General features: G+C 39.1%; 1 protein-coding gene across 10 annotated transcripts in view; it reads right to left on the minus strand.

The window, feature by feature from the left end:
- Nucleotides 1-15,577, minus strand: part of DICER1 (dicer 1, ribonuclease III) — a 103,057-nt gene that overhangs the window by 49,789 nt on the left and 37,691 nt on the right. For all 10 annotated transcript variants that reach the window (XR_013346424.1, XM_077819323.1, XM_077819318.1 and 7 more), the window contains 5 exons: nucleotides 13,276-13,472; nucleotides 9,947-10,109; nucleotides 9,293-9,423; nucleotides 7,059-7,193; nucleotides 4,691-4,851 (listed from right to left, as the gene is read on the minus strand). Coding sequence is in view for 9 of the 10 variants with exons in the window: in XM_077819323.1 (XP_077675449.1) it covers nucleotides 4,691-4,851; nucleotides 7,059-7,193; nucleotides 9,293-9,423; nucleotides 9,947-10,109; nucleotides 13,276-13,419 (734 nt within the window). In the remaining variant the exon portion in view is untranslated. The remainder of the gene's footprint in view (nucleotides 1-4,690; nucleotides 4,852-7,058; nucleotides 7,194-9,292; nucleotides 9,424-9,946; nucleotides 10,110-13,275; nucleotides 13,473-15,577) is intronic.

Consider the following 15,577-nt stretch of genomic DNA (forward strand, 5'->3'; position numbering starts at 1 on the left):
TGTGCTTCATACGTTTGTTTCAAACATGCTACTTATTAATTTTATTGGGTGACCCCTGTTTCTTGTGTTATGTGAAGGGGTATATAAAACTTTCTTATTCATTTTCTCCACATCATTTATCATAAAGCCCCTTATAGCTGCCTCTTTTCCCAGCTAAACAGTCCCAGTCTTTTTATCTATACTTATACTGAAGCTGTTCCATACCCCTAATAGTTTTTGTTGCACTGCTCTATACTTTTTCCAATTCTAATATATCTCTTTTGAGACGGGGTCACCATACCTGCACACAGTATTCAAGATGCAAGAGTATCATGAATTTATATAGTGCCATTATATTTTCTGTATTATTTTCTAACCCTTTGCTAATGGTTCCTAACATTGTTAGATTTTTTGACTGCTACTGCACGCTTAGCAGATAATTTCAGAGAACTGTCCACGATGATTCCAAAATCCATTTCTTGAGTAATAACAGCTAATTTACAACCCATCACTTTGGAAAACCATCATCTCAGCTAAACATACAATGTGCATTACTTTGCACTTAACAACACTGAATTTCATCTGACATTTTCTTGCTCAGACACCCAGTTTCGTGAGATCCATTTGTAACTCTTCGAAGTCAACTTTGGAGGTGATTGTCTGCAAACTTTGCCACCCCTTTTCCAGATCATTTAGGAATATGATAGAAAGCATTGGCCCCTATACAGTTCCTTGGGGGACCCCACTATTTACCTCTCTCCACTGTGAAAATGGACGAGTTATTCCTACCCTTTGCTTCCTATCTTTTAACTAGTTACCGATCCACGAAAGGACAGTCCCTCTTATCCCATGACTCCCTATTTTGCTTAAGAATCTTTGGTGTGGGACCCTATCAAAGTCTTTCTGAAAATCCAAGTGCACTATATCAACTGAATCACCCTTGTCCACACACTTAACGACATTCTCAAAAAATTATAATACATTGGTGAGGCATGATTTCCCTTTACAAAAGCTGTGTTAACTCTCCCCTAACATATTGTATTAATCTGTGTGTTCTTTACTATAGTTTCAAACAATATGCCTGGTACTGAAGTTATTCTCAGGATTGTCTCTCGAGCCTTTTTATTTTTTTTAAATTGGTGTTGACTGGAGTATAGCTAATATCTTGTACAGAGGCTGATTTAAGCAATAGGTTACTTATCACAGTTAGCAGTTCTGCAGTCTTGAATTTGAGTTCCTTCAGTTTTGTCACCTAAAAAGAATGACTCAAGCGTGGGAATCTCCCTCACATCGTTTCCAGTGAAGACCAATGCAAAAAAATCATTTAGCTTCTCAGCAATGGCCTTGTCTTCCTTGAGTGCTCCTTTACCACCTTGATCATCCGGTGGCCACACTGATTGTTTGGTCTGCTTCCTACTTCTGATGTACTTTTAAAAAAAATGTTGCTGTTAGTTGTGTCGTTTGCTAGTTGCTCTTCAAAGTCTTTTTTGTCCTGAAGCAAGAGAGGGACTGCAGACCAAGAGAGCAAGCTGATGGGCTGAGGTAGACTGTTCTCTTTTCTAGCAGGTTGATGTGCAGTCTGGCCTCCTGTGGGGTCCAAGTGTACAGTCTGGTTATTCAGGTGAGCACACCAACCCAGAAGGGATGAGTCTGTTATGATGGTGGCACTAAGAGTGGGAGTGTTGATGTGGACTCTCACTTGCAGTGGTTCCAGATTCGACTATCAGGTAAGAGAGGTGATGATCCTTGTGAGAACAGTCACTCTGGTGTTGATGTGGTTCTGGTCTGGTGAGTAGATGGACCAGAGCCAAGCCAGTAGTCAGCATAGCTGAAGTCTGGTGAATCACGTCACATAAATGTAAGAGGCCAAATGGTCTAGTAAAGTTAGGCATACTTTAACCGTAGTATTTGGTCTGCAAGTAATCTGTGATATCAGATTGCTCACTGACTGGAATCTTTCTGTGGGGAGGAAAGCTCTTGCTGAAATTAAGTCATGTCACTCCAATAAACTTTACTGTCTGTGTGGAGATCAAGATGGACTTTTCTTTATTCATGCAGACATCCAGCACTGCTAGAAGATAAAGCAGTAACATAGTCACCAACCTGACCTTATTCTTGGAGCAACTTATTGGGAGCCAATCATCCAAATATGGGAAACCTAAGTAACTGTGACGTCTCATTTGGGCTGCCACCCCAGAGAAAATCTTTATGACTATCCTGGGCACTGTTGCTAGTCCAAAGGGAAGGACTCTGAACTATTGATGCACTTGACCTACCAGGATCTGAAGAAACTTTCTGTGGGATGGACGAATATCTATATGAAAAATAAGCATCCTTCGTGTCAAGGAGTCATGAACCACTCTCCCCACACAGACGAGGGAGATTATTGATGCTGGTGTAGCCATCCTGCATTTTGACTTTTGAAAAAAGATATTCAATTGTTGAAGGACCAGAATGGGTATCCACTCTCCATCTTTCTGGAGGACTTAAAAAAAAAAGTATGTGGAACAGAACCCTCTCTCGATACTGAGATGACAGTCATTCTGTCGCCCCTTGTTGGAGAAGAGAACCCACCTTCTGGAGAAGAATCTGCTTGTGAAAGTGATCTCTGAAGAGGAACCAGGAAGTGGATTTGTGGGAAGAATAGGAGAGAAGTCTGATGGATTAACCATATTGGATAATTTCTAGACTCCAAATATCTGTTGTGATAGCATTCCAATTGTGGGCAAAAAGTGAGAGCTGGCCCCCAAAGACGTAGGGCTAGAAGTTGTTGGCATCAATAACGACAGGAGGTTCTCAACTGAAGAATCAAAAGCAGCCCTTTGCAAGTGGGTGGAATGGGTAGAGGCCTCGATTTTCAGCCCATGAGTCCTCTGCTGCTTGCGCAGAAGCTTGGCTGGACACTGGTGATAAAAAGATTGTGGAGGGGGTGGATCTTGGTCTATACACCTGCCTGCAGTGTTTTCTCTTCAGGGGGGTAAATTCCCAGAGTGTGGATGGCTGATCTAGACTAGAGTCTTTCAACAAGCATAGAGAATCATCAGTTTTCTCATTAAACTGAATCTGATTTGTTGAATGGTGAGTCCTCTATATGTTCTGATCCTCCCTGGGGAACCCTCAAGAGTGAAGCTAAGACTTACACCTCATAACTATACCAATGGCTACCACTCTGGCTGCCATGTCAACTCCATCCACTGCAGCTTGTAGGGATGTTTTTGCCACTAGCCTGCCTTCCTCTATGAAGGACTGAAATTGGACTGTGTCCTCGAGGGGAAGTTTGTCCTTAAAGTCTGCAAGTCTAAAGTAGAAGTTAAAATCTTTTTACAGTAACAAAGCCTCAGATAGTAATATAGAATTGTAGGGTCACAGGAGAATACCTATCTTCCCAAAAGTTCCAACCTCAGAATCCTCCTCATCCAGGGTCGCTTTAGGATGTTGTGACCTTGCTCTCTCTGTGGCTGACTGCACCACCACGAGTTGGGCACTGGATGGATGAAAAGGAACTCATCTCCTTTGCCCAAGACCAAATAAGCATCTTAGTTCTTTTAGGTGTGGGGGTACAGGAGTCTGGGGTATGCCAGACCACTCTGGCGGGCTCCATGATAACTAAGTGGTGCCACCTTGCTTGGACCTGTAGGTTGCAGAACATCAAGCAGTTAGTGCTGGGAATCCTGGATCTCCTCCAGTGGTTCTGAAGGTCATTCACTATTCTCTGTAGTAGCTCCTGGTTTTGCTTCTGGTCGTCCAGTGAAGATAGTGTGATTCCTTCATCCAGAAATGAGGATGTTGCTATCATTGATACCTGGGGATCCAGATCAATTTCCTCCACCTCCTAATTTGACAGATCCAGCAGATGCCAAGTGGGAGAAGTGCCGCAGGACTCATGGATGGATCCTATGATATACACATAGGAACCAGCACTCGAAGAAAGTGAGTTTTGCAAGAGAATTGTTCAAGTAAGTTAAGGGGCCCTTTATAAGTGTATGCTAGTGGATAAAGTGATTATACCATCTTTTACTTTGTCTTAACTAAAGCAACTACTTAAGTTTATACCAACCAAACACGGTGGGGGGGCAATTACGATTAACTCACTGACTATGGATGCAGAAGTTGATGAACGTACATATTTTTCTTCTGCTACGTGACAAGCAAGAGCCATAGTATTATTACTATTTATTTGTATGTAGGTAGCACCCACAATGTTCTTGACTCTATACCAACATACGGAAAACGGTCCTTATCTGCGATAGTATTTCTGAATTGCTTCTGTCATTTTTTCTAACCATAGTAACATTTTAAAATCTGCAAGACTTTGTAGTGGGAGTTGTAAAATCCTGCCAAAACCAGCTCACAGGTTATGACAGCTCCGATAATATGCTAGTTACTTTCCAAAACATAATAAACCGTAGTCCCTGCCTCCAAAAGCTCTCAATCTAAGGAACAGCTGCTTTTCAGAAATCTCTTCTTAGGTAATTCTTCACAGCACCTTTTAAAAATATTTAAAAGCTCTCACTACTCAGAAAGAAACTTAGCATCAATTTTTTTTATAAAGTGATGGCACTGTATGTATAATTTTATAGATACACACACACATATATACACACACATGAACATTAAAACACATAGCTACTAATAGTGTTCTTTCCTCAGTCTTATTGATATGAAAACACAGATATAAATTTAACACTGACAATTGTGTATTAAAATGTACCTATCTAAGACCACCAAATCAGTTGCAGTTTCAGCATTGCTCTTTAGGATTTTCTCCAGTTTCTGAATCTTCTCCTCTAACTCAGCAGGATCGCATTTCCCATTTAAAATGGAAGCTGTTAATCCCAGGATTCGAGGACAGGATGGACAGTTCTCACAGATCTGTGAAGTAAACCAGAACAGCAGGGTAATAAAACTGTCAATTCCTCCACCAACGCATCCTGAGTGCATCTTTACAGATGTCTGTTAGTCTATAAGGTGCCACAGGACTCTTTGCCGCTTTTACAGATCCAGACTACCACGGCTACCCCTCTGATTCTTTACAGATAGATATCTAGATCGCAGGTTCAACTAGTATTTCAGCACCAGGTGTCAGAAAAAGAACAATGGATATTTTCAATCTAATATAACTAACCAACTAAAGTTAAATTAGAAAATTAAAACATGTTAAATATAAAATTTTAACTTTTATTGTTTTAGTAAAAGTATATAAAGGCAGAAATTTGCTAAACATTCTATTAAGTAGAGATATTCAAAGCACATAAAAGCAGTGTGAGGTACCTCGTCAACATTTATACCATAAAAATGACCACATTTTAAGTATTTAATCATAGAATCATAGAATATCAGGGTTGGAAGGGACCCCTGAAGGTCATCTAGTCCAACCCCCTGCTCGAAGCAGGACCAATTCCCAGTTAAATCATCCCAGCCAGGGCTTTGTCAAGCCTGACCTTAAAAACTTCCAAGGAAGGAGATTCCACCACCTCCCTAGGCAACGCATTCCAGTGTTTCACCACCCTCTTAGTGAAAAAGTTTTTCCTAATATCCAATCTAAACCTCCCCCACTGCAACTTGAGACCATTACTCCTCGTTCTGTCATCTGCTACCATTGAGAACAGTCTAGAGCCATCCTCTTTGGAACCCCCTTTCAGGTAGTTGAAAGCAGCTATCAAATCCCCCCTCATTCTTCTCTTCTGCAGGCTAAACAATCCCAGCTCCCTCAGCCTCTCCTCATAAGTCATGTCATGTGTTCTAGACCCCTAATCATTTTTGTTGCCCTTCGCTGAACTCTCTCCAATTTATCCACATCCTTCTTGTAGTGTGGGGCCCAAAACTGGACACAGTACTCCAGATGAGGCCTCACCAATGTCGAATAGAGGGGGATGATCACGTCCCTCGAACTGCTCTGCTTTACATCATGTCAAAGGATTAAAATACCACTATAAAAAAATTAAACCTACTACATGATCCCTGGTTAAGCCTGTCATTCATTGGGGAAGGAGGGGAGGAAGAAGGAAGGATGAAGGCAAATAAATAAATAAATAAATAAATAAATACAGAAAGAGATGCTCTTTGAGTTGCTTGGTTCACTTCAATTAGGGCAAATAATGCACAGGGCCAAAAATGCCCTCACAACAAAAGAAAGCTTAAAGCTTTAGAAATCAGTACCTACGTATTTTAAAAAATACAAAAACATCCACACTCTCTCAAATGGATATTTTATCAATGGCTTTTTAAAGGTAATTTCATTTACTCAGAAAAAGATTCAATTTTAAATTCACAATAAAACTAGCTGCACTACTACATCAATTCCTGACCAATCACCAATGTACGTTATGGTAAATTTACTGGCTTCACCATTCTATGTCATCACTGGTGTCCATTTAATCCAATAACTCTTCAGTAAATTCAGCATCCCAAAATACACTGTACACTTCCCATTGTTTCTCATCCTCAGTTTTGTACTGAAGAGGAGTGACACTTAAACATTTTATTTTAAAAACACGAAACACCTTTTAAGGTACAAATCCATATTTAAGCTGCCGTGCAAAAGTTAGAAATATTTCATGTTTCTAGTCTGAAATTTTACCACAAACAAGTTCTTGTTTCCAAGCAATTTGCTTAATGAAGGAAGCCCATGTCATCTACATGAAATAAAATAAAGTGCGATTGTCCTTACTGCCCCAATTGTAAGTAAACATATTTTAAATTGGAACACTGTAATAAGAATATAAAATTACTTGAGATAAATACACTAGAATAAATTATCTAATCAAGAAACTCTACAGTATATTTACAATTTGTCTAATCAAAAATCTACACAGCACCAAATAAAACAATTTTATGAAGTTATATTTCTGAATAGCGTTAAAGCATTGACTACCAGTCGCTACATCACTCTGTCATAAAATGGTAGCCACAATTCAAATATTTTCCTTCTTGAGAGCAATATACACCAAAATGATTTTAAGTACTAATCTTTACACTAAGTCAAATTAGCCAGTGAGCTTTCACTAACAGATTTGTGATCTGAATCTCAGTGAAATTAGAGACGCTGAAGATAAAAAGGTTAAATAATGGTGACCTACCTTCATAATTTCTTGATACGGATGGTCCTGGATTGCAAGATGGCACTCATCAAACACCAGAAGATTAATGTTTGACAGGGATAAGTATTCATTTTTTAAAACATTCAAAATGACATGACATGTCATAACCAGAACCTAAAAATACAAAGAGAAATGCAACAAATACTAGCTATTAGCATGTTACCACAAACATTACTAGCTTTTTTGACTGCCACTACACACTGAACAGACGTTTTCAGAGAACTATCCAGGATGACTCCAGGATCTCGCTCTTGAGTGATAACAGCTAATTTACAACCCATCATTTTGTATGTTTATCTTGGATTATGTTTTCCTATGTGAATTACTTTGCACTTAACACTGAATTTCTTCTGCCATTTTCTTGCCCAATCATCCAGTTGAGAGAGATCCCTCTGTAACGCTTCACAGTCAGCTTTGGATTTAACTGTCCTGGGTAATTTTGTATCATCTGCAAACTTTGCCACCTCACTATTTACCCCTTTCTCCAGATCATTTATGAATATATTGAGCGATACTGGTCCTAGTGCAGATCCTTGGGGAACCCCCACTGTTTACATCTCTCATTGTGAAAACAGACCAGTATTCCTACCCTTTGTTTCCTGTCTTTTAACACATTGCTAATTAACTAAAGGACCTTCTCTCTTATCCCATGACTGCTTACTTTGCTTAAGAGCCTTTGGTAAGGGACCTTGTCAAAGGCTTTCTGAAAGTGCAAGTACTGTACTCTATATTGACTGATCACCCTTGCCCATATGCTTGTTGACACCCTCAAAGAATTCTAGTAGATTGGTGAGGCATCATTTCCTTATAAAAAAGCCGTGATGACTCTTCCTCAACCTATTGAGCTAATCTAGGTGTCTGATAATTCTGTTCTTTATTATCGTTTCAACCGATTTGCCTGGTACTGAAGCTAGGCTTACCAGCCTGTAATTATCAGAATTGCTTCACGAGCCTTTAGAAAAATAAATAAATCAAATGTCACATCAGCTATCTGCCAGTCATCTGGTACAGAGGCTGATTTAAGCAATCAGTGACACATCAGTTAGTAGTTCTGCTAATTTATATTTGAGTTCCTTCAGAACTCTTGGGTGAAGACCATGTGCTCATGGTGATTTATTACTGTTTAATTTAATCAATTTGTTTGAAAAACCTTCTCTATTGACACCTCATTCTGGGACAGTTCCTCAAAAATGTCACCTCAAAAAATGGCTCAGTTATGGGAATCTTCCTCACATCTTCTGCAGTGAAGACCAATGCAAAGAATTCATTTAGTTTCTCCCAACAATCTTTTCCCCCTTGAGTGCTCCTTTAACACCTTGATTGCCCAGCAGTCCCACTGATTGTTTGGCAAGCTTCCTGATTTCGATGTATTTTAACTTTTGCTGTTAGTTTGTGTCTTTTGCTAGCTGCTCTGCTAAGTCTTTTTTGGCTTGCCTAATTATACTTTCACATTTGACTTGCTAGTTTATGCTCCTTTCTATTTTCCAGAGTAGGACGTTAGATTTCCAATTTTAAAAGGATTTCTTTTGGTTTCTCACTGCCTCTTGTACTCTGTTTAGCAATACTGGCATTTTTCTGGTCCTCTGTTTTTGTTATTATTTGGGGAATACATATAGTTTGAGCCCCTATTACTGTACCAATGTTAACCAATGGGATACAGTATTATGAAGGTTCAAACTATATAGAAATGACATAGTAGGTTGTGCTGGTGAGGGAGTAGCACTATATGTGAAAGAAACCATAGAGTCAAATATAGTACAAATATTAGAGTAACACTGAATCTCTATGGATAGAAATTCCATGCCTGAATAATAAGAGTATAGCAGTACGAATATACTGCCAACCACCTGACTAGTGTGGTAATGGTGACTGTGAAATGCTCGGGGAGATTACAAAAACAGAAAACGCAATAATAATGGGGGATTTCAACAATACCAATATTGATTGGGCACCATCATCAGAGTCATGGAGGATAGGGTGATTGAAAAAAGGAATATTGGAAGCCCAGCTTCTCAAAGACACACAGTGGATACTCTCAGGAATATTGCATCTCTATGTTTGCCTCTAAATACCCCAAGTATGTTGAACTTTGCACTGAGCATGAGAAGGACTTGGTCACATAGCATTTAGTTTGGGTAAATATTAGTTTCTTCCCCAGATCACCTGCACTGTAAACTTTTCACTTTTTTGGCAGTTTATATTACATATCTTACCTCATGTTTAGCAAATTCTTGATTCCACTTCTCCTTTGTCCATGATTCAATTATTTCTAAAACTGAATACTCCCCCACCTTCAGATCTGAATGGGTCCTGACAGCTGACACTTGCTGAGCAACTTGATTTGCTTTAAAAAAAAAAAAAAAAAGTTTTCAGTTACAAAATGGCAACGAATTTTTAAATACTTTAGTTTTAAGTGTACATGCCATTGTATCCATGAGTTTTATAACACCTTTAAAATTAGTATAAAACTAGATATACACAATTATAAGACAAAAATCAAGCACCATATGGAGAAGCATAGCGGCTCACAATATACCATTCCATATTTGTCTCTCATTCCCCACCAAGAAAGATCAGAAATTAAACAACATCTCAAAGTAAACTGGCCCTCACTCACTTCTTGGTCTGGTCTTGGAACTAGCAAAACAGCAGAAAAAAAAAAAGTGGAGTTTCTAGTGGACAAAAGTCATGGGGGTAAAGGACATGAAGAAACTTCAAACTATGTCTGACTGAATAAATGTAATTCTATCCTGCAATTTTGTGCAGAATGTCAGAAACAAAACTGGTCACTTTTATCTTACTTTTATTAAGGATTATTCCCGTAATAAACATACACACCAAACAAATAAACCCCATTTTTTTCTTACCTGAGTTGACCAAGAAAACTGTTCTCTTTCCATTTTTGTTGAAGTCTCCCCTGATCTGATAGGACAGCTCTTTAGCAAGTAGTACTGCAATAAAAGTCTTCCCTGAGCCAGTGTTTAAACAGACTATCGTATTATGATCCAAAGCTGCTTCAAGCAGTTCAACCTAGATTTGCAAATGATAAAAGTCACTATTTGCACACGTGGAGTAATTAAAAACAACGAACAAAAGCAAAAACTGTCCACAGAAGTTGTACCTGCATGAACTGTGGATGAGCCAATGGGTATTTTTAAAGCTAACTTAGTCCCCAATAACCACCACTGACTTTATAGGACAAGAAATTTATTTACCACAAAGTACATTGTCAGGTTTCACTCAAAACATGGAAACAAGTTATCAGCTCTAGCTTTTAAAATACAACCTGGTTTATACAGTACCTCACTTTGCTAGTGCTGTAAATATCTGATTAAATAAATCTTTACTACATTTAATGATGTCCCTAGTTCGGTGTCCTTGGTTTAATTCCTGCAGATGACTTCTGGATCTAAAAATATGAGTCTCACCAGCTGAGCAAAAGGACCAGATCCATTAGATCAAAGGCAGCAGCAGTCTCTAATCTCTATGGCCACGTCTACACTACCCGCCGGATCGACAGGTAGTGATCCATCTATCGGGGCTTGATTTATCGCGTCTAGTGTAGACAAGACACGATAAATCGATCCCCGATCGCTCTGCTGTCGACTCCGGAACTCCCCCGTCGACTCCTCTTCCACCTCTTGCCCTGGTGGAGCGGCAGCCGTCGATCCCACACCACGAGGATGCGAACTAAGTGATTCTAAGTCGATCTAAGATAAGTCGATTTCATCTGCGCTATTCTCGTAGCTGAAATGGTGTATCTTAGATCGATCCCGCTTCCCTCCCCCCCGCCAGTATAGACCAGGTCTATGAGGCGTAGCCATTAGAGAAGGACAAGGAGCCATACCATGTTAACATGGGTTACACATGGCTTCTACATGTTGAAATACTTGTATGATTCACCCTAGCACAGCGTTAGATGAAAAATTTATATCACCTTAAAGCAATTTTTATTCTGACAGCTGGATGACCAATATTTTAGGTCATCAAAGCAGCTGTTTCAGATCACTCCTCACACATAAGGCTTTCAAATAATTAAAGAAATTAGCATGACAATACTCCTGAGCCATGCTTTCTGGCCGATTTGCAAACTAAACAGTGGCTGGTACAGAAAAATAATGTCTTGAATTTCCAGTTGACTAGAGGTATGGTACCATTATCATTGCTGCAACTGTTAAGAAGTAGAGTGAGTACTGCAATAAGAACATAAGAATGGCCTTACTGGGTCAGACCAAAGGTCTATCTAACCCAGTATCCTGTCTGCCAACAGTGACCAACGGCAGGTGCCCCAGAGGGAATGAACAGAGCAGGTAATCATCAAGCAATCCACCCCAGTCACCCATTCCCAGCTTCTGGCAAACAGAGGCTAGGGACACTATCCCAGCCCATTCTGGCTAATAGCCGTTGATGGCCTATCCTTCGTGAATTTATCTAGTTCTTTTTTGAACCCCGTTATAGTCTTGGTCTTCACAACATCCTCTGGCAAAGAGTTCCACGGATTAACTGTGCATTGTGTGAAGAAATACTTCCTTTTGTTTTAAACCTGCTGCCTATTAATTGCATTTGGTGATCCCTAGTTCTTGTGTTAAGAGGAGTAAATAACACTTCCTTCTTTCCTTTCTCCACACCAATCATGATTTTATAGACCTCTATCATAGCCTCCCTTAGTTGTCTCTTTTCAAAGCTCAAAAGTCCCAGTTTTATTAATCTCTCCTCATATGGAAGCCATTCCATACCCCTAATCATTTTTGTTGCCCTTTTCTGAACCTTTTCCAATATATCTTTTTTGAGATGGGGCAACCACCTCCCTATATAGTTTTCAAGATGTGGGTGTACCATGGATTTATACAGAGGCAATATGATATTTTCTGCCTTATTATCTCTCTCTTTCTTAAGGATTCCCAACATTGTTAGTTTTTTTGACTGCCACTGCACATTGAGTGGATGTTTTCAGAGAACTATCCACAATGACTCCAAGATCTCTCTCTTGAGTGGTAACAGTTAATTTAGACCCCATCATTTTATATGTATAGTTGGGATTATGTTTTCCAATGTCCATTACTTTGCATTTATCAACATTGAATTTCATCTGCCATTTTGTTGCCTAGTCACCCAGTTTTGTGTGATTCCTTTATAGCTCTTCGCAGTCTGCTTGGGACTTAATATCTTGCGTAGTTTTGTATCATCTGCAAATTTTTCCACCTCACTGTTTACCCCTTTTTCCAGATCATTTATGTATATGTTGAATAGGACTGGTCCCGGTACAGACCCTTGGGGGACACCACTATTTACTTCTCTCCATTCCGAAAACTGACCAGTTATTCCTACCCTTTGTTTCCGATCTTTTAACCAGTTACCAGTCCATGAGAGGACCTTCCCTCTTATCCCATGACAGCTTACTTTGCTTAAGAGCCCTTGGTGAGGGACCTTGTCAAAGGCTTTCTGAAAATCTAAATACACTATATCCATTGGATCCCCCTTGTCCACATGCTTGTTAACCCCCTCAAAGAATTCTAGCAGACTGGTGAGGCATGATTTTCTTTTACAAAAACCACGTTGACTCTTCCCCAGAAAATCATGTTCATCTGTGTGTCTGACAATTCTGTTCTTTCCTATAGTTTCAACCAGTTTGCCCGGTTCTGAAGTCAGTCTTACCGGCCTCTAATTGCCAGGATCACCTCTGGAGCCCTTTTTAAAAATTGGCGCCACATTAGCTATCCTCCAGTCATTTGGTACAGAAATTGATTTTAATGATAGGTTACAAACCACAGCTAGTAGTTCTGCAATTTCACATTTGAGTTCTTTCAGAACTCTTGGGTGAATATCATCTGGTCCTGGTGACTTATTACTATTTAATTTATCAATTTGTTTCAAAACCTCCTCTAATGACACCTCAATCTGGGACAGTTCCTCAGATAAGTCACCTAAAAAGAATAGCTCAGGTCTGGGAATTTCCCTCACATTCTCAGCCATGAAGACCGATGCAAAGAATTCATTTAGTTTCTCCGCAATGGCCTTATCGTCCTTGAGTGCTCCTTTACCATCTTGATCCAGTGGTCCCACTGCAGTGGAAAGCTCTTAACACAAATGCACATAAAACAAGAAAACCAGTCTCATGAAGGTAATCTCGAATAACAGATAGAATGAAAATGAAATATTTTTCATATACAATGAAAAATAATATTGTCATTAGTACCTGATATTTTCTTGGCGTGTAAATGTTATCATGAATTGCTTCTTGTTGCCATGGCAGTCCAAAAAAAGGACCCATTGGTGAGGAAGCAGGGGTCATAAGCTGCAGTCCTGCCATGCTGAGGGATTGCAAAGCAGGGCTTTTCATTCATTCATTCATCCAGTGTTTCTTTCATTGCATTTTTGTTCCAGCACAGCTTACTATGAAAAAATAAGGCATTAAAATCATGCATTATTAAAAGCACAAAGCAAAAGACAGGCTTTCGGTATGAGTTTATCTGGAAACACCTTTTCTGGAATTTTATTTCTTGGAAGTTCTAGCCTTTTGTTTACTCATATCTATGGAACAACAATAAGAAAGAGGTAAATTAAGAGCTCTAAATAAACAGACATTTTTCAATTTCATATTTATACTGAGGACAGCATATTATTAACCAATGTCACAAACTCAGAGAATCCACATTTTTAAAGGGGCAACCCAGAGTAACGTCAGATTCACACTCTTGAATTTGCCTTAATTCTGTTAATACAGTCTCTATTGACAAGATCCAGAAATATATTCAATTACAAGAGATGAGAAGTAACAGATTTGTGCTAGTTCCACTTTAAGTGAAACAGAGTAAGATGATAAAATTCTGAAAAGTTGGTCCAATAAAAGATATTGCCTCACCCACTTGGTCTCTCTAAAATTCTGAAAAGAACAGAGATAAGTGTCTCTCTTTCGCTGGAAAAATTCTGATAAGGAAATAATGTGACACAGGTTTCCCTCTGAATATTCCCCAGAAGAAAAAACAATGCAGAGTATCAGTCAGATTAGGGAAACTAGAAACTCATTGGGTACAATGTTTTTGACAGCAAAAAATGTATTAATTTTTAAGCCAGACACATGTAGAGGTCAAATCAATATTTTAATTTTGTAATGGTGTAATAGATTAAAATTTTAATAATTTAATTTAAATTTTAAAAGTGTGTATCAAGGACCTCAAAAATGTATAGCAAATGATTAAAAAACCATAGCAATTCTGTTTCACCACCTTGTAGAAAATGGTATGTGATAACATAGCTCAACAGGATCATTCATTTGTGCGCCTCACAGTGCTTTGTGGAGTAGCCCCATTTCACAGACAGCACAGGCAAGCATGAAGCTTTGGCCTAATTATTCTGAGAGGCAGTCTGGTTTACTTGATGAGATTTGGCTCTGTCAAAGAGGTTCTACTCTCAGCAGTGTCTCAGGGTCTTCACTTCAGGGGTATGACACCCAAGACCTTTCTCAATAAGTAGTGCTATGAATCACTCATAATTAATACCAGTCAGCGAAAGAGGGAGGACTCGGACTCCTAGCCCAATGCATTTTTCCCTAGGCCAAAATGTATTTTGATGAAGAAGACACATACACTTCATTAGCCAAGGAACTGTATGACAATATTGCTGACATTTGGCAGACCGGATCCAATATTTTAGTTTCAACTGGATCAGGTTCATTTTGTAGAATATCAGGGTTGGAAGGGACCTCAGGAGGTCATCTAGTCCAATCCCCAATTTTTGGCCCAGATCCCTAAATGGCCCCCTCAAGGATTGAACTCACAACCCTGGGTTTAGCAGGCCAATGCTCGACTAAGTAGAAATTGTCAAGTTTGGAAGAGAACAGCTACAGAATTCCAAAGAAGAAAGTGCAGTTCAAAACAAAGGAGAAGTTGAGAATACTGTGAATTTTGTAGCTGGGGACGCTATGGGTTTTGCTCATACAAGTATAAAATTTGGTGAGACACATCGAAACTAATTTCAGAAAACTCGCATGAACGTTTATTTCTTTTTCCAGGAACATGTTCCAGTGACCAAAATACTTTAAAAAATTTTCAATTTTTGACATAAAGCCAGAAATAGAGCATGTCTTCCTTCTTTCATACCCCTCCATGAGAACAGTGACTGACTTCCTGCAATTCCATTTAAGTCAGACATTAAACTCCCATGACATTATGCTATATCAGATGTCATATATCTGATGAGACATCATTTATGGATAAAGTTCATATTCATAAGCAGTTTTGGCTGTGTTTGTAAAAGACTGTGAGCATCACATTTGTTCTAAAACCATAATTTTAATTTTTGCCTATCATCAGGAAAAGTTGCCATTTCTAGGGTTAAAGTACAGCACTCTCTCTCTGCCAGAGCAGTAGTCTTTTTGGAGGCAAATGAAGAATTGTGTGTCCAATTTAAACTCAGGAAAAACCTAAGAAGATAGAAAGTAACTACCATAGTTGGATTTTTTTTGGTCATACTACTGAAGCAACCACCACCCTACAGTG

This window comes from Eretmochelys imbricata, chromosome 6 (genome assembly GCF_965152235.1).
Source record: "Eretmochelys imbricata isolate rEreImb1 chromosome 6, rEreImb1.hap1, whole genome shotgun sequence".
Taxonomy (NCBI): domain Eukaryota; kingdom Metazoa; phylum Chordata; order Testudines; family Cheloniidae; genus Eretmochelys; species Eretmochelys imbricata.